At 40.1% G+C, this 25695-nt stretch overlaps 1 protein-coding gene across 2 annotated transcripts; it reads right to left on the bottom strand.

Moving 5' to 3' along the window:
- Positions 1 to 82: 82 nt before the first annotated feature.
- slco2a1 (solute carrier organic anion transporter family, member 2A1) lies at positions 83 to 25258 on the bottom strand. 2 transcript variants are annotated; one of them, XM_039607268.1, is made up of 17 exons: positions 25114 to 25258; positions 24879 to 25009; positions 24558 to 24782; positions 14984 to 15121; positions 13709 to 13871; positions 12981 to 13193; positions 12063 to 12161; positions 11838 to 11980; positions 9285 to 9356; positions 7897 to 7954; positions 7598 to 7762; positions 5621 to 5825; positions 4857 to 5004; positions 2894 to 3051; positions 2321 to 2385; positions 1543 to 1663; positions 83 to 816 (listed from the first exon to the last, which is right to left on the bottom strand). In XM_039607268.1, exons 3-17 carry the CDS (start codon positions 24669 to 24671, stop codon positions 633 to 635), a joined length of 2046 nt encoding a protein of 681 aa, XP_039463202.1. In that variant the 5' UTR covers positions 24672 to 24782; positions 24879 to 25009; positions 25114 to 25258; the 3' UTR covers positions 83 to 632. The 2 variants fall into 2 exon arrangements, with proteins under 2 accessions (XP_039463202.1, XP_031586373.1); XM_031730513.2 differs by lacking the exon at positions 9285 to 9356 and having other exon boundaries at positions 24558 to 25148.
- Positions 25259 to 25695: the final 437 nt, after the last annotated feature.

Raw genomic sequence — 25695 nt, 5'->3', positions numbered from 1 at the left:
CTGAAGATAAAGACATACCTCATCCAGTAACACTTACACTTGTCTGCACTCAACCCAATAACCAAACCAGTGAATAGCATACTGCATGGTTAATTCATTTTATTCAGTTTATGAGTAACAGTGCATGTACTTGATATCTGAATATTAATTGCAATTAAAGTGTTACAAAGGCTCATATATGAAAAGAGTATTGCAGTAATCACACGTCTCTGTGTATGAGACAATGATCTATAAAAAAATATACTTAAATATTAAGCTATACAGTTAATTAGATACAGAATATGTTCGCATTGCAAATAGAAACCTGAATAGATTCCTACTGTTCAGGTACGCATAAAAAACATTTAGCTGTTGTTCAAAAGTCCGTTCACTGTCCTGGACCCAAGGAAAATGTGAGGTACCACACAAACGACGTGCTTTAGCTGTCTTGTCTTAACGTATACTCTGCTGGTCATAATTACTGAATTACTCCAATCAAAATGCATCCAGAAACATGGAGATATTTCCCCTGTGGAAAATGGTTATCCTCTGTCCAACCAGTGAAGAACTGGGTAGGAGGAGTGGGCCTAAAGAAATTGAGGTCACAGTGCTGGCCCATCTTGATTATGGATTCCTTCGACTGACAGCTTTACTCAGCGTTTAACGCCGCAGCAAAGCTTTAAAAGGTTTGGATCACCCTGCTTCTCAGCGGGACAATCAGAGTGGTCCTTCTTGTCATCTGCCAGACTGTACTCCTCGGTCCGGTGCACCTTCCACCCGAGAATCATCAGCAGGACAATGCCCATGACCTTATAACCCACCTGTAAGCCCAGATACCTGCAGAGGGTCAGATAAGTAATAAATGAATGGCTCAGATTTAGATGAACTGCACACCTGTGTGATATATATAGACCAGTGTGAAGTGGACGGACAACAAAATCCAAAAGAAAACCAGCAAAATTCTATCAATAAATTAAAAAAGTCTTTTTGTGCCACTGGATGGACAATATTCTAGTAAAAGAGCATCATTTAGAAAATGAGGGTATGAATCTTGTAGCTCACTGATTGGTTCAGGGGTTCTCCCTTTCTAACACCTGATCCCCTCAGAATTTTGACACAGATGGAATCACATCTAGAAAATGAGCGTAAAATTAAAAAGTAGCTAAAAACAGGAAACCTTTCATAGGGTAAAATCTGTTCTGAGCATCCACCCATCCCATTTGGTGATATGAGCCTTGAAAAGTTACCCAGAATGCACTTTATGATGTTTTCTCCAGTGAATTATCAGAAAACAAATCAAACATTCAGGATTTCAGCACTTGCTTCTATTCCTCTACAGCACAGACATTAAACTGGTGCAGTTTACTGACATGATAATGATATATCTCATCATGCTGATGCTCATAGTAGGCTGAAAGTTTTTAATGTTTCTTTTAGGCTCTCTTTGGTGTCGACTCTCAGTTTTCCACAGTGGACACAAAGACATCACAGAACTGTCACTTTCTGCCACCAGTTCAGCTCTGACCACAAAACAAGTCTGTTCTGAGTGATAAATGTTCTCACCGGTTCCTCAACATGTTGTTGTCATAGTAACCACAGCTAAACTTCTTTTCGCATATAGTTCTCCACCTGAGGCACGATGTGTCGATGGCCATCCCAAAGAGAGCAGGGGCCGGGAGCCAGGCTGAGATGGAGAAAGAGGTTGGGGTTAGCAGGGGTGGCAGCTGGAGTTACCGTGCAATTACACAGTAACTCCCATCATCACAGTGCACCATTATTTTTTTTTTCATAAAATGACAAATGTGACCTTGATCTTGACAAAAGTTCGAGTGAAGACCCATTAGGTTATCAGTCTATGTAAATTTGATCAAATTTTGACCAATATTATAGGAGGAGTAATGATTGTTGTGAATTCAAATGAATGACAGAAGCCTCGCCATGTCATAAACTCATTGGTCCTTCAGCAAAGTGAGCTAAAAATTAAATCAGAAAAGATTTTTAAAACACGGGTGATGAAATTATTACCACTTTCTACTTATTTATGATTTATTAATCTCTTAAAAATTTGCACCGTTTGTTAGTTTATTTATATAGCTGGCGTAGTTTATTCCTGGGGTCTCTATACAACCATGACCACTGTAGTTTTTTTAGAGCAGCAGGGTCTTAGAGGTTATCTTGGACTTTGGGGGCAACACTGTGCAAATGAACATATAGAAATGTATCATTGACACTATAATTTGTGTTTTATTTCAGTATTACACCATTTTCTTTCCTATAAACTACAAATGTTTCTGGAGCATCAGCCTCTTTAGTAATACGGAGCATTTTAATCCTGACTTACCCAGCAGTCTCATGAGTAAAAACTGAATTCCTATGGCAAATGACTTCTCATCAGAAGGAACAGATCTGAAAACACAGAAAAAAAAATGTTACATGAGCAACATCTGCATTTTCCATTCCTGCTGTTTTATGTGGCAGTGATTAATCACTTCATGAACTCTCACACATTAGGGGGTATAGGACACAGATCCGTGAATGTTGTCCTTGGCTTTTGTGTTGCCAATCAAGGAATTAGAGATGGAAAAGCAGTAAAACAAAACAGGAGGTGGAAACGAGGAAGGCGAGGAAACTAACATACCAAAACAGAGAGAGACAAAAGCAAGGGAACCTCAGGAGACACCAGGAAAATATGAGCATGAGAAACATCAGAAAAAACAACAATAAAAATCAAAATAAAGCCCAAAACTCAACAAGAAGCTACAGGAATATAACATAGAGCCACTGTCCCAATGCAGTTTTTGCAGGTGAATAAATATCTATATAAAAATTCATAAAAAAAATGATAAGTATTTAACAACGTGGACAAGCACACTGTATCGTGCTATCCATCAGAGGGTTGTAACTTTGAACTCACCTGAGCACCATCATGTACATGGGGTTGTGGGTTAGGCAGGCGATGAGGGATGCTAGAGAGATGATGATTATGACGGGGTGAAGAAAATGAGGGCAGCCATTCTCACAAGGACCTGGTTTGGCCTTAGTGCTGGCAGTGCAGCTGCAGTTGGTATACTCCTGTATCCAGAGAGAAAGCAGAGATTATATTTTTTATATTATATTTTATATGTTACCTGTTTGTTCTGATATGCATGGTTTTTGTCCTGTCTCGGATTAAGTTATAATATTTTGTACAGCTTGTAATGCTGTTATGTTTTGGCTGATTGTTGTTTCCCAAAATTTGAACATTAGTAGGTGATTTAAACGTTGTGAAGGTTAAATGAAATGGAGCCAGTGTGCTCCCAGAGGAGACTGAAGAGGTGGTCTGTGCATTTCTGCTCTGACTGCTGCCCCCATGGACCCCATGAACATGGACCCGGATAAACAGCAAATAATACATGGATGAATGAACGCTCTTTCTCACATAAGTGTGAAAAGATTATATTTTTTCAAGAAATGACAACTGCAAAGCTCTGGTTAAAAACAGATTGATTTTCCATTGATATTCCTGATTTAATCAAACTAAAATACATAAAAACAACCTGTAAAAATCGGAGACATTTCTCAAGTAGATGTTTGAATTCCACATTCAACTTTCCACTTGTGAACATGTGAATCCACATCAAAGATGAAATAATTATCGCCTGATTACTGAGCATTAATCCATTAAAGCTAGCTGCAGCCAGCTCTGTCTGCGTCTGTGCCTCAGTGTTACGTGGTGGGCTTACACGCTGAGTCAAACTGACTAATGTTCAAACAGTAGTCACACAATCCACCCACTGAAGGATTATTCACAAGCTGTGACGTTTAAGCGCTGCAGTTTTTTTCTCTATTTTTAAAACAGCTTTCATTAATTCTGCGACTAATAAGCATCGATTAGATATTGACTGTGAGTTGCTTTGGTTCTGACTGAGCGAGACTGAGCCTAGACTGGAAGGTACTAGTCAATCAGACACAACATGTCAGTCTTGGACTTAAGTATTTTACTATATCACTACCTCAGTATGATATCCTAAGAACTCAAAGTATTTAAAGCCCTAATTACTGTTCTGTTAATCCTTAGCAAAATAACAACCAAACAAAATGCGATGGCTGCCTTACTGTGGCCCTGTGTGAGCACACCCAGTTTGGGCCCATGTGGGATATGTGTGTGTTTGCCCTGCCCACAGAGTCCCATAGTTTACCCACAACTACCCACTGTGGGCTCACACGGACATGTTTGCTGAACGCTGAAGATTCAACATCCAGGATCCAAGTAACAACAGCAACGTCAAAGTGGCTCTGTTTGTCTTTCATAATGTTATACTAAAGTTTTAGTTTAAATACTGATGAACCAATCCAAGATATACTTTTAAAAAGCCTAATAAACTTTATGGTCTAAAACTATAACTATAAGTTAAAACTATAACCTTATAAGGAAATAGTTACCCTGACGAGCTAATTTCTGCACAGGCTCTCGATGGCATTTTATTTGTGGTATGGATTTCCTGCAGCACTTTAAGCTCTGAAGTACATTACGCTGATAAAGGTTAATATTACCCCGAGTGAGCAATTTACAGACGCTGTGCAGGAGCAGGGCCAAATGATTATTCTTTGATCCCATACAGAGAATAAGAAAAGAAAATAGTTTTTCCACCTCTGCTTTAAAAACAAATTCATTCACTTACACGGCATCCACATCTTACATGATTACTGCACCAGATAATCTCACAGATTGATTTGGATGATTTATGGTAGGGTCATTTTTTCCACTTTTATCCGCTCGCCAGTTAAAAATCATACTGTATTTATCCAGCTAAAGAAAACATTATAGCTTCACATAACATAAGCCTATTTATTTTAATCAGCCATTGTGGAAGGCATAAGCAAGAGAAGGCACTGACCCCAATCCTGTAGGGGTTGTCGGGGTCTTTGGTGAAGTTTGTGCAGCCAGCGTGGCACGGAGAGATGTACTCAATGCCATCGTAGCTGCACACGGGATTAAAGGTGCTGTTAGGACAGTTGCAGTTTGAGTAGCAGATGGGTGGAGACCTGCGGAGGACAGCAGAGCAGGGAGTTAAACAAAAAGAAGCAGATATGACTGAAGTTTATATGTAATCCAGTGCTTGAAGGTGAGGGACTGGATCACAGGTCACTACCATCGGTTCTGAAAGGTGATGAGTGCTGGGTGGTGTTCTTGAGTGCAAACTGTGTTTATAATCCCATGTAGATGTTAGAGCCAAAAAAAGATGAAAACACTCAGTGTTTCTATCAAAATGATGACTCAGGAAAAAGTTTTATTGGCTTAATCTGTCCAATAAAAACAGACTTGGTAACCTTTAAAAAACTGTGATTGCAGCACTTTGACTACTCTGCCATAAAATCTGTAATCCCCAAGCACCAACACCACACACAACATATTTAAGTTTTCTTAGTTCTTACACATATTGCACATACAAAAATAAATCTGGACAGATTTTCTTTGATTTCACATCAGATCCATCTTTATATATATTGATGGGCAGTATACCTTTACTTTTATCTTGCTCTTAAATGTAATTCATCTCATTATTTTTATTACTTACCACTTTGAACTTCACATGTAGCATATAAGATGTTATGCAGATTAATAATATCACTGTTATTAATATAAAACACACAAACTCACCAAGACTGGCTGCTCTGGAAATGATTGACCTCTGAAACCTTCTGTGTTGAACAGCCCATCCAGAACAGAGGGATGCAGAAGAGGGTGGAGATGGTCAGCATCACCACAGCGAAACGTGGGATAGCCTTCAGAGAGAGACCCACCCTCTTCATGATGACCCCGCCAGCCAGCATCCCCACAGCCACAGACGGTAGGTTCACAGAACCTGGGAAACGTAAGTTACCAGTAAGTAAAAAAAAGAAGTGAAAATCTCATGATGTCATCTTCCGATGACACCCATGAGCTGAAACCCCCCAAGGATTAACTTTTCCCTATGCTGGATCCTGAGCAGAGCCAGCAAAGCCAGGTTACAACATAAACTGGATTGGAATTGCATTTTACAACAGCTTGAGTCAAACATTTACAAGTGAACAAAGTATTTCTCAGAAGTCTGAGACTGGTTCTCATGTCCAAACTGAGTTGGGACATTTTTTAGTTTTGACAGCTTTTTAATTTGTATTCTTTTTGTTGAGGCTATAATGACTTCAGAGTGACGCAACTTACAGTGATTATCAGGCCTTGAAGCGGACACACGCTTCCAGCAACAACACGCGCGCTGCCAAACATGGATGTGTAATTTGAGTAAAACTGAGCTGCTTCAGTGCCATTTGGTTTCCTTTATTACCGTTTTGAAAATTCTCTTCGGATAAATGAAACCGCATAACAAAAAATATAAATCCACAGTTCTACACGTATTAAAGATATTCACCATAGAGAGGGTATGATAAAGTACTAGCTTCATCCAATGCCAAATGCAGGTGCTTGTTCAGACTCGAACCTGAGGTTTTATCAGGGCATGCGTTTGTTTGCCAACATCCTTACAGACAGAGAGGCCAATTTGTTTAAAATAATGAAAACATTCTCAGCAATGAAAAACTGGCAGCTCAACTGCTTTGGAAAGTTGCCATATCACAAGTGAACCTACTCACTGCAGAGAATCGATTAAATGATTTTAGCACGCAGTTTAATTTCACCTCTCCAGAGTTCACAAAATGTTTGAAACATGCCATTAAAAGTGTTCATTATTACTTGAAATATTTAACAGCTGACACTGAAAGGGCTGCAGTAATCTGAAGAATGAGCCAAATGTGGCCTTTATTGGCTGCTGCAAGAGTCTGTATGAAAGAAATGTGAACCTGAGCAGCGAGAGGATGATACACGGACGCCAAAGAGAGGCAGGACTGAGCACACATCAAATCAAACACAGGTATGGTGATCAGAGGCCTGAACAACGAAGCAGGATTTGGACTTATTGGGGTGGCTACAGGGTTAACTCTGTGTTTTCAGTGTTACTATGGTGATTCACTTCTCAGCAGTCTAGATCGTCATGGTAACTTATGCTGCAGAGCAGGTCATATTCCAGATTAGGGATAAGATTCAAAATCACCAAACACGCCCCTGGAAAATAGCATCACCATTCCTGGAAGTCTACGGTTTTCCAAGAGGTCTGGATCTCTCCGGTGCATCAGTAATAATACAGATTCTTAAAAGCAGCCTTTTTTGTTGCTTTTTTCCTGTTTCCTGCACTTCTGTCCTACTCATTGGTGTTGACCTTATTTCATGTAAAGGAATAATAATTTCTCACGTGCCTCTCACTGTGGTGCAGCGAAGTCTGTTAACTCATGGAGGACATGGGAGAAAAAGTGCAAGCCCACATAAAAGACATGGTCAGCGTATGAACAGGAAAAGATAAGATACCACTGGGAAGGACGGAGATAGGGAGTCCACTTACAGGAGACATGTAAGGAAAAGCGATAACCAAGGAAAACAGGAAGTTGAACTTAAGTGGACAAATGAACTAACATAGCAACATGAAAGAGGGAGACAAAAAATGAAAATAAAGATAAGAAGCAAAAGAATGTCCAAAAAATCAAAGGATATTTTCACCAAATACCAAACGAGACCCTGGAACCATGACATCTTTACCCTGGTACCTACCAAAGAGCAGGTTGGCATATGCGGCTGTAGTTGCATACTGTCGCTCCAGATACTTGTTAAGGAACGTAGCAAGCCCTGCAATCACCGACGAGAAGCAGCATTGGGCCAGGACCAGGATCAGGAAAAGAGGGCTCAGCAAGAGGTCGACAAACTTTTTGGGAAAACCTGATCAGACACAGTTGCAGATAACTTCAGACACTCTGATTTTTACTCTGGTACCAGTTACTTGTTTTTTGTGACAAAGATACATAAAGCTATCAAAATAACAGATCTTTGCAGTTGGAATGTAACAAACTCACTCTTCAGGAAGCCCAGCAAAGAGTCCTCATCTTCTGAGCCGGACTCACTTCGAGTCACCTGGAAAGTATCGAGTAGCATACAACCATCAACCATTATATGCACAATCCCATCAAATGAAAGCATGGCTAGAACCAGTGGTGGAACGTAACAGGACATTTACTCGAGTATTTTATTGAAGCACAGTTTTATTGTACTTGTAATTTATTAAACTCTTCCTATGTTATGCGGCTTTCTTCTTCTAATATTTACTTCTACTTCTTGAATGTAGCTCATAATATTGATTTAAAAAGCTTTTCTTGATACATAAATCCACATTTTTTTTATGCTGGCCAATGACTTCCTAAGAAGTTGATTTTATCACATTAGAGTAATGTTTGTAGTTCAGCTGAGACTACAAAACCTATCAGAGGGCGTGGCATGAAATGGAAAGCATAGTAAAATTAATATTTGCATGATCAGGCCACTTGTTAGTCATGTTAATGGTCTGATGATGCACTATGCAGGTGTTAGAGGGGAATTTGGCAAGTGTGGGAACCCACCTGGAGGTTCTGGTGAAACACTGCAGAATAGAAAATGTAACTCAAATCATAAATGAGCCACCTAATAATTTCTATTCTAAGATCCAGTGCATGTGCCTTCTTTGTAGACAGATCTTGGTGCTACTGCTGCTCTTTCTACATTCTGCAGTGCATACACAGATGTTGTCTGAGCTCACCAACTCCTGAGCCAGAAAACACCAAAACAACAGGCACAAAGATAGAATTTGGCACTTGATGCTGAACAACATCATCAGCTTAATTTGTGACTCCTGCCAAAGTCCTTCTAGAAGAACTGGAACCCACTTATTTGGGCAGCTATTTCGAACCAATAGCTAAATTAGCTTTCGTTTCAGTGTTCAGTATGACATAAATAAGGTTTCAAAAATTATTTCCTTTGATAATTATACTTATATCACCATTCTCCTATAAACTTCAGCTGTCATGTCCCTCTCACCTAATGTCTCTGCTGCTACCAGGCTCTAATCCAGCAATGACCTGCGCCAGTCCAACATAGTGCAAGTTCACCACAATACTGCACACTGCCCAGTTTAGCCTGCATTTACTGTCCAGTATAAAATGTTTTTTTGTTTGTTTTTTTAATTGTGATTTTATTGATTAGCATTCAAATATCTCAGTGAATACAGAATAAAGATTACCACAAAGCAAGAAAGCACGAGACAAGGCTAATCAAAAGGTATTGGCTGAAGCATATGCTTATTACGGGTGTTCTAATGTGAAAGTTATTATCATTTAATTTGCTGTCAAATACATAACCAGAAAAAAATTGCATTAGATGTAAGTCTTAAATGTCCAGTTTTATCAAATGCTGCTTGCTGAGCAGTCCTTACCTCTGAAAATAATTTCTTATCTTCTTCTCCTGTCCCCTCTGTCATACATCTTTCTCCATCGTTTTTTTCTCCCTGGGAAATACAGAAGCTGTACCTTTAGCTTGCTGACAGATTGGGTGCCAAATTGCACAAAACCCCTTTATGTGTTGGCTGATATTTGTTGAGCTGCTTGAAATCACCCATCTGAAATTCCCTGAGACTTAAAAAAGAAGTTAGTTTATGCTACAGAAAGTATGTTCATTCCTCTAGAGCTAGCGGAAGGACCACAAATGCAACTTTACTGACTTCTTATTGACTTGCAGCATGGATGCATGGATCCTCAGGATCCTCCAAAGAGGATCTTGAAAGTGTAGCTAGGTAGAGGCCAGTCCACCTCATCTGACTTTGGATAAGCAGATTAATGAATGGATGGATGAATTTAATGGATGGATGGATGAGGCAAAAGTGAACCACTGATAAGATGCCCTAAAGCAGTCAAACACGAGTTTAAGCCCAAAGAGTCTTGCTTACAGATTTCTTTCATTTACTACAGCAGCATTTTTTTAACGTAGAAAAACCGAGACATACTGTTGCTCCTTTGTCTTATATTAAGATATCTCATTGATTAAAGGCGTAGCTAAACTTCTTTACACTGACACTGGAGTTTTACATAGTGGTTAGTTTTGTAAATACAGTTATTTTGCCACACTCCTTGGCACTTAAATCCACACATTGCCATTCTAACACACTCCTAACAGGTGCCAGTAATAAGCCCTGAACTGTCAATGTCTGATTGATGTATTTTCATCTTTGTTGAGGTAAAATAAGCAGTTGATAGAGATCCTCACATGTTCAGTGAGTAATGAAGACAGGGACATTTATGGGAGGCAGCGGCACAAATTCAAACATACAGGAGAGCATATGGAGGCTCCAGAGGATGAAAATCTCATAGGCTTGATCTCAATCTTTTGAGGAGCACTTCAAAGTTTCTCTCTCCTTTCATGTGACATTGTCCTACAACATAAGCCTCTGTCTTTGTGCTGCATTCGTGTGACGTGGGAACATTAGACTGAACTGACAAGCTCTGCACAACAGCATTCAAAATCACCCAAAAGCTGTCAAACACTGCAATGAAAAGATTTCTGTGGAGTTTTTGTCTCTCAAAAGAATAAGTTTAGAGCCTTTTTATAAGGACATGCCTGCTGTTAGTTTGAATCTGCGTGAAAATTTAAAAGATGCATCATGTGTTTCAGTGGTTCTCAAACCTCTCCTGTCATTATCATGTTTTTTATTTGCACAACTCAACATTCATCCATTGCTTATTTATGATTTATTACTGGGGGAAAAAATGCTGATGGTGATCTGTCAGTCTATTACTGTTTGAAGATTACTTCCACTTTTTGTGTGCAACTTTCAGCTAACCACTTCCCCTGTTCATCGATAACATTTACGTAATTATGTCTGCTGTTGTCTCATTTCTGTTAACTAAATCAAAAACCGCTGTTGGGAAACTGATGACAGATTATGAAAGATGCATGTTTTTAAAAGTTTCCAGCAGGGGGCGTCTCCTCTGATTGTAAAGAGAAGTCAAACTATATAGAAGTCTGTGGGTAAATGGCCAAAGTGCACACTTGATTTATGACCCCAGTAAAAACTTTCCTGGTGAGTTTATAGGCTTTACTTTCATTTGTTTCATTTGTTTTTTTAAATACAGGATGATGAGTTTGTGAACTATACTCTTTGTCAATTATAGGCGGTTTGGGGGGCAATTTGCTACCATATGAGTGTCCCCTCAGTTTCACAGTCAGAGGCATTCCTCTGTCCTTGTGTCTGGTTTCAAAACATGCAGAAAACAATCATTTGCTGCGTGAACGCGAGAATTCCCGGCAGCTAAGTTAGTTTTAAAAACACAGTCAGTCACAGTGACATTTTTCAGATGTTACCATGGACTAAAAAAAAACCTTAGAGTGATTGATGCTTTAAACCAGTGAAGTAGTTTTAAAGCTTTAAGCTGTGTCAGTGTCCTTCTGTAATTTTCCTGCATATGGGTTTATATTTTAGGAAGGAATTTTTGTAAAAAGACTTTTCTACGTCACAAGAGCTCACTAGTAGTTCTAATATTTTCAAGAATTGTATTTTGGCCCAGTTGAACTTCTTTTTTTTTTTAAGTCGGTCAAGTTAAAGCTGGAAGTGAAACTGTGGTTTCACAAAAAATGAGGGGGCATGCACTTCCTGTGGAATAAGACGCTTTAGCTTATCTATGACTAATTTTTTCTTAAAGCATTTCACAAGCGCAGATTTGTATGTGAAATCGCTTCACTGAGGTCACAAAGACTGAAACTGTGCCTTAAATAGTGAAAAACTGAAAGAAAAACAAGAACAAAAAACAACCTGCAGCGCTGACATTAAGCCAGCAGATGTCAGTCAAATGTGACATAGAGAATATTGTCCTTTAAGTGTCAGATCCCTGTTTCCTTCCAATATTTACAGTCACATTATGGATGCTTCTTGTGGACTGCACAGTCCTGACATGTGCTCTGCTGTTTAAAAGACTTCTATAAGAGCGAGGCTTACGTGGTCTTGCGAAGCCATGGTACGGGGGAAGAAGAAGTAGGGGATAGAGGTGAGAACCAGGCAGCCGGTAGAGATGAGCAGGCCCATCCACCAGGCACCGATCCAGCGAGGATCGCCAGGTCTGAGTTGGAGCGCAGTTTCTCCTGGAATTATCAGTGAAAAATGCAGTAAGGCATCCATACCTCTTTAACCCTTCAATCAAATGACTTCCAGACTCAGCTTTACCCAAATCTTTTATGTTCACATCCACATAGACCCGCAGCATGGCTGAGCCCAGCAGGTAGCCGAAGGCAGGCCCGAATACAGAAACTGCAAACAGGATGGCTGTGAATGATAAGAGACGGTAGGCTGTGATGGATTGTTGAGCTGCAGCCAGTCAAATACCTTACCATTTCAAAATAGATTGTATTTTTCCTCTAAAGCCTCCGAACTGATTCTAAAAGACTCCAGCTTTAACCTCCAAGCTATTTTAGCAAGTGGGGTCATTTTTCGTACAATATTTCATACGGGAATATTTTTTTAAACGGTTTCATTTGTATTTATCCTTCATTCATAACAGATATTCTAAAATATTCCATGGAAAAAAGGGGGTTAATCTGACTTATCTCTGTGAATCATGCTGTTTTAAACATCACGTTGGGGAGTAAATTTCTGACTCAAGGCTTCTGCAGGAATAAATCTTGATATTCAAGGTCTGTTAGCCACAGTTTGATGCAAAGCAATAAAGCATGAGATTTAAAGGGGAAAATTAGAAATCAAAGCTAATTTTCTTGCAAATAGACATATTTCATCTTTATCAGTGATCTTTATCACAAAGGTTTTGAATGACAGCCATGTTTTTCCTTAAACTCACTGTTGGAAGAATTAACACTTCTATTGATGACTTGAGTTTCTGAGTCTACTTGACAGCCTAGACGAGCAGTACTTTAAAATCTAAGCAGCAGCTGGTTTCTGAACACTTCAGTGATCTGATATCATCCTCTAAGCTGTCTGTAGACAGAGTGATGACTTTAGTTTTCAGTTTCACCAACACTCTTACTTTCACTCCTTGTGTTTGTATATTTATCAGCTTTTCCACACGAAACCCTGCTAAATAATTCAGTTTAATGTGGTCCCATCAATCTTGAACTGCAGGTCATTCACCTATGTAGAGAGGGGAATTTGCAGGCCCAGCAAAATCATCAATGTAGGAAATCCCATAGGGCTGGATGGGCACTGATCCGACACCAAAAAGCAGCTGAGCGCTGGCCATGAGCAGCCACAGGTTGTTGGTGTCGGTCAGACGTCTCGTTTCATCACGGTTGCATGACTGTGTGCTGTTTGAGGTGCTCTGCAGGTTGCACATGTCGTGGCGATCTGGTATCAACACACACACAGGGTAGAAAACAAGGAAAATGATAGTTAAAAACAGGCCAGAAGACACAGACGTACTACTTATTTAATTTCCTGGAGCTTCTCTGACCCTCTGCTGACACTGTGTATGACTTTAACTGGGGACAAAGCGAAAAGGAAGAAGAACATTGTTATTGCAAATGAAATGCCCCAGAGGTAATTGTAATCTTCTTAGCTTTCAGAGAGTGCACAAAGATTATGAATTTCCTCCTGATCTATGCAAAAGTTCAGCTGGAGAGGACCAGCGAGGCTTTCCAAACACATGCTAAAGAACACAGAGGACCAAACAGCAGAAACTTGTTTGACTCCCACCGAGTCCTATGGAGCCTTTGTTAGAGGATGCTGCAACTTTTAAGTAAAGCCTCATAAGTCTTTTGGACATATTTATACACATGAAATCCCCCTCAGCTCTGGACAGAATCACAGGATGGCAGTGTCAGCGGAGACAGAGCAGCAATGTTTTTATAACTTCATCTTACTATGTAAAACAGAGCCGTATTCATATGGCTGAGACAGGAAGTGAGGCAAGGTCAGCATCATGGCACTGATGGCCATCAGCAGTCCACCGACGCCGATGATACGAGGACGGTGGACCCGATTCCCAAAGTAGCTCACGAACACAATCAGTATGCAGTTACTGACCTAAGAGACAGAGAAAAAAGTCAGAGAGGAGCCAGAGGAAGTGCCACACCTAATGCATTAAACTCAGGGTGTCACTGTCGTGCAACGCTGCTTCACTTGGTGCAATCTAGCACAATTCAGAGGTAATTCAAGGATGTATAATTAGATCTAGATCTATAATTAGATGTCACTTTAGGCTGTATTTGCATGTCATTTATGCAAAATGTGGTCATTTCTGCACACAACTTGTATAGTACTGTAACTGCAGCTGGTGCAATTCAAAGTGCATCACGGGGGAAAGCAACATTTAAAACATGTGTGTGCAGTTTGTTTGTTGTGTTTTCCTCCCTGTCAGTTCCTGTGTCTTCTGTGCTGTTCCCTAAGCTTGCCTCTTACTCTGCACACTGATTTCCAGGAATGCTGAAGCTATTCTCTGATGTGGGAGATGATTGGTTGGTATGGGGTCATTTTGTCTTATTTTGAGCTCTTATCTTTTGGGATTGTACTCCGATAAGAAGTGAACAACATTAGTAACACAATGTTAAACCTGAAGCTGCTTCACTAAGCCCCTGACCCTGTTTCATAATCCAGATCTCTGGAGACAGAAACAATCGCAACAGTAAAGCTCCATGTAACTGAGAGGAAGTGCAGAGCTGGGTGATAATTGTATGGATTTATCACTTTAATGAGACCACACATTACACATAATCTTTTGATCTGGCGTTACTGAGAAAATATCCATCAGAGCAGCTTTAGCTTATCTTCTTCTGGTTTCTTTAAACTCATTCTTCATGGAGTATTGCCACAAAGACAGCAAAATGCGGTTTATTTGTGACTGTCTTTGACAAACAGAAAACATTTATGTGTGTGTGAAACATTTAAAGCTCACTGGAGTATAAAAAACCCCCAGAGTGACCTCTGCGCCGAGCGCGTACAGAAACAATCTCTCATCACTCCTGACGCCTGCATTTGCAATAAAACTGTTCCAAAATACTCGAGTCCCACTCGGATTGTCAGGAAGTGTGATTTTGATTTGTTGCTTGCACTTCAGTTCCTCCTTTGTCATCGGCATCCTTGAAATAAAGCTATCATGATACTACACTGGATGAGGGTAAGTTATTGTTGGCTCCCACCTCGTGCAGAGAGGAAATGGTTCCCGAGGAGTAGCTGCTGAGGCCGTAGCGTCTCTCAATTGTGCTGATGGTGCTCTTGAAGTAGGCGCTGTACAGCAGCTGGGACAACTGCAGGAGGCCGTGGCAGAGCACGAACAGCTAGGACACAGAAGACAGGTCGTTTTAGTCTTTCGGTTATGTTCGTGAAATAGTGGAGTGTGGAAATATGCAGGAGGAAAGACAAAATGTGCAACAGTGAGGGATCTGTAGCTGAAACAGGGTGAAGTTATAAATGTCTGCCGTGTCAGCTCCTCTGTAGCAGTTTCAGCTGGCACCATCACACAAAGCCTAAAATAATTAGTCTTCGAGGATTAAATTGTTTTTAAGAACACAGAACAATTCAGATGAAACACATTTTCACAAAAGGCATCTCCACTTCTGAGTACAAACTCAACTCCACCGCATTCCTTAAACTCCTTTCCAAGTATTACACAAGGCTTCAGGCACACCAACCAAAGACTTTGCAGACAGTTAGCCTCTTTCTGCAGGTAAAGGTTTGAGTATTCTAACCTAAGAGCTAAAAACAGGTTATATTTTTAACATCAATTAAAAAGTTCATTATATACAGTCAAACATATGGTCTGCCAAAGCTCCCAGTCCTGGTTACTGGATGGTTTTTGTAAAACGCGAAAAATTGCAAAGAAGAAGGGATTAAGCTGTGAATCAGATTCATTATATGAATTACAAAAACATCACATGCGGCAATGTAAATACGGTAGAGATTTTTTTTTTTTTTAAAGAACATTCAAATTATTGAAAATGTCCTGGAATGAGATCCAAGCCTTCACAACATTTTCTTAAAGTTTTAATTTCTATACTGTGGTTAAAGCCTGAGGAGCCGTGCTGCTTTCTTTGCTTCGCTTCAGCAGTACGTCTTCATGATGTGGAAAATCTCAGACATATTATATTGTGATTGATTTTCATAAAATATCTCAGCCTGTTTATGGCATGTTTGCAGAATCTACTAAAAATGTATAATAATGTTTTCTGCTTTGTTTCTAAAAGGTTATTATGCATTTGTTTTACTCCATTCAAGACTAAATGAGGTTGTAATGGAGTGTATGAGTCGCTAAGTTTTAGGTTTCTTAATGATTCCTAGAAATCAAAAGTAAAGTTGCCAGACTCATGATTTGATTTTTTTCTGGAAAACGGCATGTCTGCACTGCAAAAGCAGTAACGCATTAGCGCTTCCTTGGAGCTCCAGAGCACAGCTCCAACAGAGGAATGAAATCACTTATCCAGTGACAACATTTTGGGATCGTTTCAGGAAAACTGCGTCTCCATCTGGTTGTGGAATTTGTCCTCCAAGACTTTCTCTTCACACCCAGATCAGAGTCGCCCCCTGGATGGACTCCCAGTGATCTGAAAGAGGAGTGACTTGCTTCTCTGTGTGTCAGAAGGCTTTCACAGGCGTACTGCTTACTTTTTGCTCCGGGGGCCATGAATACTGCATTGAAGATACATGTTGAGATTAGCGGTGAATTTACTATGAAAACAATGATAAATCCCAGCTTTCAGCATGTTTACCAGCTGCCAGCTCGTCTGAGGGAGAATAAACTCTGCATTCGCCTCAGAACAGTTAATGCTCCTATTAAAGCGTGGCTTTATGGTTGGTTAGCACACACAATGGATCCTTTTACACGGCTGATAATATTTCATCTTCATTTTCTATCAAATAGGCTTCAATTACCTAAGTGATTTGACAGCACCTATCTGCACAGGCAGGCAAAAAACTTCTTTTGACCAAATGAAAATGTTTCAGGTCAACTTTGACCTCATTTTGGCGTTTTAACAAAGTCAAATTCAAACAAATGCAAGAGACAGATCTCTGGCTCTGTGCAGGAAGCAAGTCTACCATGAGCAACATTTTATCTTTAGTTAATGGAAAGCCAAAAAATTAAAGACATGTCCAGTTCATCCTGTTGAAGCAGTCTTACATTCTTTTTAAACCGTGATATGATATGCATACACAGCCACAGATTAAAGAAGCTGCATTTTGTTGTCCAGGTAAAAGTCTGGAGATTAAAAATCTCTTTTGCAAAAGTGACCAGGCCAGGATGGCAGCAGTCATCACCAATAAGCAATCAGAAATGATCAAACAAATAAACACTAGCACAGTAAATGTAACTACACACAACTCCAGATCATTCCCAAATAGGTACTAAAGACAAAAGTCAGTGTTTCAAATGAATTTCAGAGCTGATTTAATTCAAGAGTAAAAGTTTTCTCACAATTTCAACTTTTTCTGTAGATTATTTTGGGGGGAAAGGAAACGCTGGGGGGGGTTGTTTCTTTTTTTTCTTGTCTAATTCTACTCTGACTGGAGACAAACAGAGGGTCAGCTGTACTGATGACAGTTTTAACACACAAATGTACACAGACCAGAGAAAACCAGCTCAAGCAGAGATTTATGTATAAAACCCAGCCAGTGGGGAAAGTTTGGGGACAGACAGGGAGAAATAAGCACGGTAATGACCCTACAGTTTTAGACGATCCCCTATGAACAGCATTCGGTGAGAGTGAGAAGGAAGAACTCCCTTTTAACAGGAAGAGACAAACAGCACCAAGCTCAGGGTTTATGGCCATTTTTTAAACAGTTCAAAATGGCATGAGAGCGCAATCCCTAAATAGCGCTCATAGATGTGGTTAGCTTTAAGGATGACTGTTTTTCTAAACACAGTTGTAGTCAAAAAATAAGACATGCTTTTTTCGGCATTAAATATCAACACAATCAGCAGTTAATAAAATGTGGCAAATGTTTGTGCACTCAATTTCAATATTCTCGTCCCTGTACTTAGAGAAAGCCTAAAGAAGCAACTTACGGTGGCCCTGAGAGGCCAAACGGACTTCAACTTAAGAAAACACCAGCAATAAGAAAAACGCTGCAAAAGCACACAAAACACAACGGAAATAGGAAAAACGACAACGGAAATAGGAAAAAGAAAACAGAAATAGGAAAAAACAGATTTCCAAAAGCGCAAGGGAAGTGTTTCTGGGGAGACAATAACCCGACGGACCAGTTGCAGGAACCAAAATATGCTAAGAATTGCGCTGGGAGACACTTAAAAGAAGTGGAGGATCTGTCAGTTTTGTGAGGAAAGAAAAGATGAGAGTTAAGTGTTTTAGCCTAACTATTAGCCTAAAAATCCGTCATCAGTATTTTATGAATCATGATAAAACACACCTAGCATGTTTTGGATTCCTGCAACTGGTCCGTCGGGTTATTGTCTCCCCAGAAACACTTCCCTTGCGCTTTTGGAAATCAGTTTTTTCCTATTTCTGTTTTCTTTTTTCCTATTTTCATTGTTGTTTTTCCTATTTCCGTTGTGTGTTGTGTGCTTTTGCAGCGTTTTCCTTATTGCTGGTGTTTTCTTAAGTTGCAGTCCGTTTGGCCTTTCAGGGCCACCATAGAGAACTCCATTAAATAAAATATATACTGTCAGTAGATACTTACAGTATATATTTTACTTTAACGCCAAATTCCAGTTTGCGCTGGCACAACACATTAGCAAATCTGTCCCATAAAGAGCAGATAGTAAAATAAAGGTAAAGAAATCACGTATTGGATAAAGTCTTTTCAACATGTGGTTTAAATGACAGATTCCGATCCGTATGTTTAAATACATGGATATCGCTATTTGACATTTTTAGAAAAACAACTGAGATTTTCCTCCATTGAGCTGTGTAAATTGGAAGGATTGTTCTACTGAAAGGGAAAAGAGCAGATAATTGTGTCAGCTGCATAAAAAATTAATTTAACTGAAAAACTGTGCTGTTTGTTAAAAGGGAAACGTTTTACAAACTTTAAGTATTTGGATTCTCTGAGCATTATTCATTTATTTCTCCTTTTTGAGCACTTTTAGCTCTCTATGACTGGAGGTCATTGTCCCAACCTTCAACCCTGCTGGGAAGGGAAGAATTGAGGGAAGTTCACTCTTGAATTCCAAAAGCTTTTATTTTCATGGACACGTGTTGTGGTTATTTTGTTCTTATATGTGTTCTAGTCTAGCAAAAAAAAAAAAAACAAAGAGAGAGAGAGAGAGGAAAAAAAGGGGGAAATAAAAGGAAAAAAGTGCATGAAATGTGTACAAACTCTCTGAGGATACTTAAAAGAAAGTATGTGCACAGGTCACCGCCCCTTATTGTGAAACAAACATAAAACAGGTTTTCTGCACAATAGCATCGTGAACAAAGGAGCGCTGACATTTAAAGCAGTTAGTCACTCTGAAAAATGTGCTTATTGTCCAGTTGAGTGAGACTGATATATTACTCATATATCAATTTGTTAAATATACTGGAATGATGCATTCAGGAGATGGTTTAACATTTTCAAAACTGCACATTCAGCGCTGACTGCCTGAGCCTCGAGTTTTAGGCCATGCTTCAAAGTGTGCACCAATACCAATGACTGTATAAAAGATACTTGCATGTTAAAATGCCAAACTTTATAGTAGAAATGAACACGGTTCAGGTTCTATTGATATTTCCCCCCTTCATAACACTACCATAGCTCTCCTAGCATTTTATTTAATTTATTAATTAGATTAATTAGCAAATATCTGCGGGTGTTGCTCCAATACAGTCCCTGAGTTCTGCTTCTTTAAAAATGTAAATATTTAATGTCAAAATTAAGAAACTGAGCGTTTCATTTATTGCGAATGATTGCAGTACCTTCACAGCCCACCAGGGGGCTATGGAAAAAAAACTTTAGTTTTTCACCTTACAGCGGGGGTGTGCAACTCCAGGCCTCAAGGGCCGGTGTCCTGCAGGTTTTAGATGCGTCCTTGATCCAACACAGCTGATTTAAGTGGCTAAATGACTTCCTCAACATGTCTTGAAGTTCTCCAGAGGCCTGGTAATGAACTAATCATTTGATTCAGGGTGAAACCAACAGGACACTGGCCCTTGAGGCCTGGAGTCGGACACCCCTGCCTTACCGTTTAGAGCTTGTTGCTGTCGTTATTTGGAACTACATTCGAAAAACTGTATTGAAGTACCAGGATATGTGCCAATATGGCCATTTTTACTCTCTAGAAATCACTCGGCTGGTCTCTGGTGTTCACCTGTGTTTGCAGTTTGTCCTAATCTGAGCACAGCATCTGTCTGCAGTAGACATGGCAGCTGTGCTTATCTTCTCACCATACCCTGATAAAGAAATGCGATGCGATTTGACTGTGACTCAGCCACAGACGCGAGCCTCATGCTCAGGTGCAGCAAGGCTTTTGAATGCTTCTCATGCTCCTGATCATGATGTAAACACTACGTGCCCCTGTGCAGAAACTTGGCCCAAACGCTAGCAGAGCTATCCTTAAAGAGAGGTTGACGGTGTCACCTGGGTGTAGACTCAGGTGTAGCTCAAGAGGACCTAAGAAAACAAGCAGAATGTGCTCTTGAAGCTGAGCAAATAGAGAGCAACGTGGGCAACGTGTAGCAGTACCAAGGAAAGATGGATGGATGTGATTGCTTCGTGTGAAGCCTTTGTTGACCAGAGAACAAAGAGCACAGCTTTATAACTTTTTACTCGTTTGATGTTAGACTGGAGGCCAACAGCTATTCAAAGCTCTGGCGGTATAAGTCTGACTGAAAAGGCTGCAGGAATGATTTAGAAACAGCTTTCTGACGAATGGCTTGCTGCTCCGCTCATGCTGAACTGCTCCCATTGTCTAAACATAACACTGCACACCTTTGAAGTTCAGGTGCATTCTCGCAAATTTCACTGTGTAGTCTCAGGATGATGTGAAGACACCTGCAGGACGAGCCTTGCTGTTTCACTGTTCTCCACCCAGCTTATGTTTGCTTGGCTTCAGCGGAGGAGGGCTTTAAAGTGAAGATAAACAGGGAAAGATTTGCAGCGGCCAGACCCACCACAGGCGACGTGAGAACATCGAAGGTAAACACTCAGAAGATTTCAAACTCAAATAAACGCTCTCCCTCTGGAAAGCTAAGAAACTTCTTCCACCCCCCCAGGCTTCCGGAACCTATTAATCATATGTGTCACTCACACGGTGAAGAAGAGGAGTCATTTCTCTTACAGTTTTGAAAGCAACCACCAGTGTTTTGCATTAATATTACTCACAACTCAAGAACAAACTGTTTTCCTCCCATTACTGCCGTAAAGGGAAGAACAACTGCTCCTTTTGGCACACGTTCAGGCAACAATTCTCCTTTGAGTCAGTGCTTTGAGCCTTTTAATAGCAGAGCCAAAACACATAACAAAACTGGAGCTGGATGCAGATCCCCAACACATAAAACTGCTGTCAAAAGTGATCAAATGAAGTTATTAGTGATGGAAAAACAAAGTTGTCAGCACTCTCTTCTGTCAGGAATTTATCTGAAGCAGAAACACGATGAAATTTCCACAACAAGGATCCGATTAGCAAGCGAAAGAAAAAAGAAAGAGCTTGTGCTCAAGGCGCTAAAACTGCTTCCCAAAGTTTGGATGACTGAGTGACAATCAAACAGCAACCTCTGAACCAACAAAGGCCTTATGTGCTTTAGTTTAGTCTCTGCAGTTCCTCTAATGTCCACTAGAGGCTTCAAAAGTGAGCCAATCCTCGATAAAACCCCATGTTAAAACTTTACAGCAGAAATAAACATGTTTACAGTCTGCTACAAGAAACTGTTTTAATCTCTGCATTGAGTTTTTTTCCCCTTTTAAAGCATCACAGAAGCATTTTTCATTGTTTCCATGATGGCGTCATTTTTCAGCCCCAGAGGTTCGCCTTTGGTGAGAAACACAGGCGGCCATGATGCCTCCTAGGCATTACCTCACCAAACTGGTGTCCCTGAACTGGCCCTGTTGGCCGTGTTTGTGCTGTGGGAGTTTCTATTGGAGCATTTTTAATGGAATCAATGCTTGTTAGCTTTATCTAATAATCTGGCTGTAGCAACACAGTAACTTCCAGCTCCAAAAAAACAACAAAACAACAACAACAACAAAAAAACACAATATAGTGGCCAAAACTCGTATACTTTTTTTAAAAATTTTATTTGTTGCTAAAATGTGAAATAATTGTTGGCCCATAGTTCCCACGTTGCTGCCAGTCTGTTCCAGTGTTGACGCCCCTTGACTCTCTTTTACCAGTAAATCATGATTTCATCCAAATCTAAAACCTCATTTCCACTAAATAGAATTGTGACATCTCAAAATTGCTCAAAACAAAGTTGGACTCGGTTAGGTCAATGGCTCTTCTAGTTACTACCACAAATAAGAACTGACTGACAGATGCAACCACCGTGGTTCATCCCAACTTCTTCTGCTGCTTTATTTCTATATTTTTAATAATAATGACAAAACAAGCAAATAAGGTGCTGAAGCATCTGAAATGTGGAAGTTCAAAACTAACGGGTGATTTCCAAAGGATGCACCCATCATTTAAATACAAAAGGAATGACAGCCTGCAGTATCCTGTAGTATGACATGAACTATAAGTGAATAAAGAAAGGTTAGTGTTTCATTTCTTTTCCATATGAAAGGATGGAGGGCTGTTGTCGGCCCCTGGTCCTCACTTTGAGAACCTAAGTTAGTCAAAGCTGAACATTTGACTTTGCTTCTGCAGGTAAACCAAACTTAATTTTGCTTTTTAATTGCTCTCGCTGAGTAATATCTTTAGTTTTTCCTCCACACACCTTTCATTTAATAATCTGTGCTTGATTCTTCTGACCATTGACAGGTCCACACAGGTGAGCACAAAGCCTCCTGGGACTGTTTCAGGTTCAGGTCATTATTTTCAGTCGTGTTTTTCGTTATATTTCATCCATGTTGAGTTTAGACTCTGTTGTGGATGTGTGATGTGGTTTTGGATCAGCAGTAACAGCCGGACTTAAGGCAAGTGTGTGTGTGTGTGTGTGTACATGTTTACATATCTATGTGAGGACAGATAAATTGGAAGTTTACTATACTTGTGGGGACCAACAGTCGCTTATGAGGACAAAGTGCCCGTCCCCACAAGTTTGAAGGCATTTTTGAGGCTCAAAATGTGGTCTTAGTGTCAGGGTTACGGTCACAGGTTATGGTTAGGCTTTAGGCTAAGGATTAGAGTTAGGCATTAATTTGTGATGTTTAGGGTAAGTGGCTAGGGAAAGCATTATGTCAATTAGATGTCCTCACTAAGATATGAAAACGAGAGTGTGTGTGTGTGTGTGTGTGTGTGTGTGTGTGTGTGTGTGTGTGTGTGTGTTAAAGGTTGTTTAAATTCTCAGTCTGTCAAAAATTACACTGTAAAACACTCAGATTTAAAAGAGTTATTTTAACATTTATTCAGACTTTGATGAACTGCTTGAAAAAATTAAATAAGAAATTCACTAGCCTTTGACTTTAGTGTAATGCTACCTTGGGTTGCTTGAAAGGTGCTTCATAAATGAGTTATTATTAATATTATTAAGAATAACATTCTTAACTAAAGCCCCCCCAAAAATCTTTAATCTGACCATCTTAAGGTGGAACTTTGCTTGAACCTGTCAATAAACTTTGTGAAGTGAATTAAACTTAAATGATTTGCAGTTGGTGAATTAAAGTCCCCAAAACTTTGTAAAAATATAAATTCATATAATATCATCATACTTATAAATGCAAAACTCCAAAGCTCCCGCTTTTAACAACCAATTAAAAAATATATATCCAAAAGAAAAAAGTGATTTTTTTTTTATTTTTATTTTTTTATTGCTAAACACGTTTTACACGTTTGATTTAAAACAGAGTCCGTTAAGGTTTTCATTTTGAACTACATTAAAGTCCCTGAAATTAGAAAGTTTATTTAATTTATAATTAATTAATATATTGCATCTTTTACATTAGTGGTATTAATACATTTACTTTATTTGCACACTCACACTAAACAAGTCTGTAAATGAGACTTTGCACTTTACCGTGTTGGATTCTTCATCGTTAACCTCCCAAAATAAAAAGGGAGAAAAATCGTTTGATTCATGATTACAAAAAATAAAAATAACTTCCTGCGTTGGAAATAACATTTGATTTTGGCGGGGGTGAACTTCAGTTTGTGCGTAAAGATTAGAAACACGTTAAATAAGATGAAAGCGGCAAGTTGTTCCCTGCAGGTCACCTCCAACATCATCAACCCAAGCAGCAAACACTCAATCTGCATCTCATTTCAATTAGCTCAGATTGATTTGATTTTATTTATTCATTTTTAGCTAACAAGACACTTATGACCACATTGTAACCGATTTTATCTTCTTTATCTCAGGTGAAGCTCGGTTTGCACTTAGGCAATCCTACCCAGGGGGCAAAATCCTCGAGTTATGGAGGGAAAAAGGTGAAATGCGCTCAGATTAAACCTCCACTTGAAAATGCCACATTTATGCGGCTCATTATTGTTGCCGCGTTAAGGTGCCGCTGCTTTCATGCACCCACAGGTGGGTTCCCTGAACTCAGTGGAGAACAAAGTGGAACGCTCCCCGTGAAGCCGAAGTAGAAACTCAGTTTGTGTGCGTAAAGTCGCGAAGTCGCGCACTCCTCTAGGATAAATGCGCACACGCTGCGTCCTCTGCGCAGTGCCAGCCGGTGTCTCACCTTTATGCTGCAGCGGAGCGTCCTGGGCTTCTTCGCGTCTCTGCGCGGATTCGCGTCCATCGCTTCGGCTCGGGGCTCCACAGTGAGCAGAAAGGCTTCCTCTCCAGGTTTCATGTTTGCGTCCTCCCCCCGCTGCTGTGTGCGCTCTCTTTTCTTCTTTTTTATGCCCGTCGCTGATGATGTAACTGGACTCAGCCCACGACTCCACGCGTAAATGTTTTGAAACTTGTGAAAAGGGAACAGGTCTGAGTCACGGGGCGCAGCGCTCACCTGTGACAGTTGAACTGGTTGTTAAAGAGCGGAGTCCCCGGTGTTACTCACCGCGTTGTCCACACGCAGACGGGCTCTAATGTGAGCAGGAGTGTTTGTCACGAATCCAGCGAGCCTCGTTTTGTTCTCCAGCAGCTCATTACGCGCGGTATGCGCCACTGAGAGCTGTTTTCTGTCCCGAGCTAATGAGCAGAGAGAGAGGCAGGGAGAGAGACTAATGAATGAAGCCGTTTAGAGGCCAGTGTTTCCCCACAATAAATGTTTAACAGCGTGTTGATTTATTCACGTGGATTTTTACGCGGTGCAGAGAAGCTGCAAACAATTCCAACAGCTGAGATCCTGCAGACAACAGAGGTCACAATCAGCTTAACGTTTCCGTGAAGGAAACTTACCCGCTGGAGTTTGGAAAACGCGTTTAAACACTGCTCACCTTTACCAGCATCCCCCAAAGAGCCACAAAACCACGTGGATGATGAACTTTTCTGTTCTCACAGTAAAGAAACGAATTTTCAGCACTTTGTCCTCGAACCCCCAGGCAGCACTCGTTAGTGTTTTGGATGGTCTGAGTGAGTGCTTCTTAAACTTTCCACTTTGGAATAAAAACAAAAGGATTCAAGGTGAATTTTGGTGTTTAATGGGGTGCTTCCGGGCTTTTTTGTCAAAGTTTGGCTGACCAAGAACAAGATGAGTTGATGGGGTTAGCACAGGAAATCTGAATATTTCTTCAGAATTATACAGAGTGGGGAAAGCAGGTGTAGCAAATACTGGGCCTGTGTCCAGCCATGTGTCCTCAGACGGATGTTTGAAGTGCAGAGCTGCTGAACATTGATTCTTATTGAATGAACACGATCTATTACAAAGTCTCTCT

The sequence above is a fragment of the Oreochromis aureus genome, linkage group 23 (genome assembly GCF_013358895.1).
Source record: "Oreochromis aureus strain Israel breed Guangdong linkage group 23, ZZ_aureus, whole genome shotgun sequence".
In the NCBI taxonomy this organism is placed as follows: Eukaryota; Metazoa; Chordata; class Actinopteri; order Cichliformes; family Cichlidae; genus Oreochromis; species Oreochromis aureus.
This window is presented reverse-complemented; position numbering and strand designations above follow the sequence as displayed.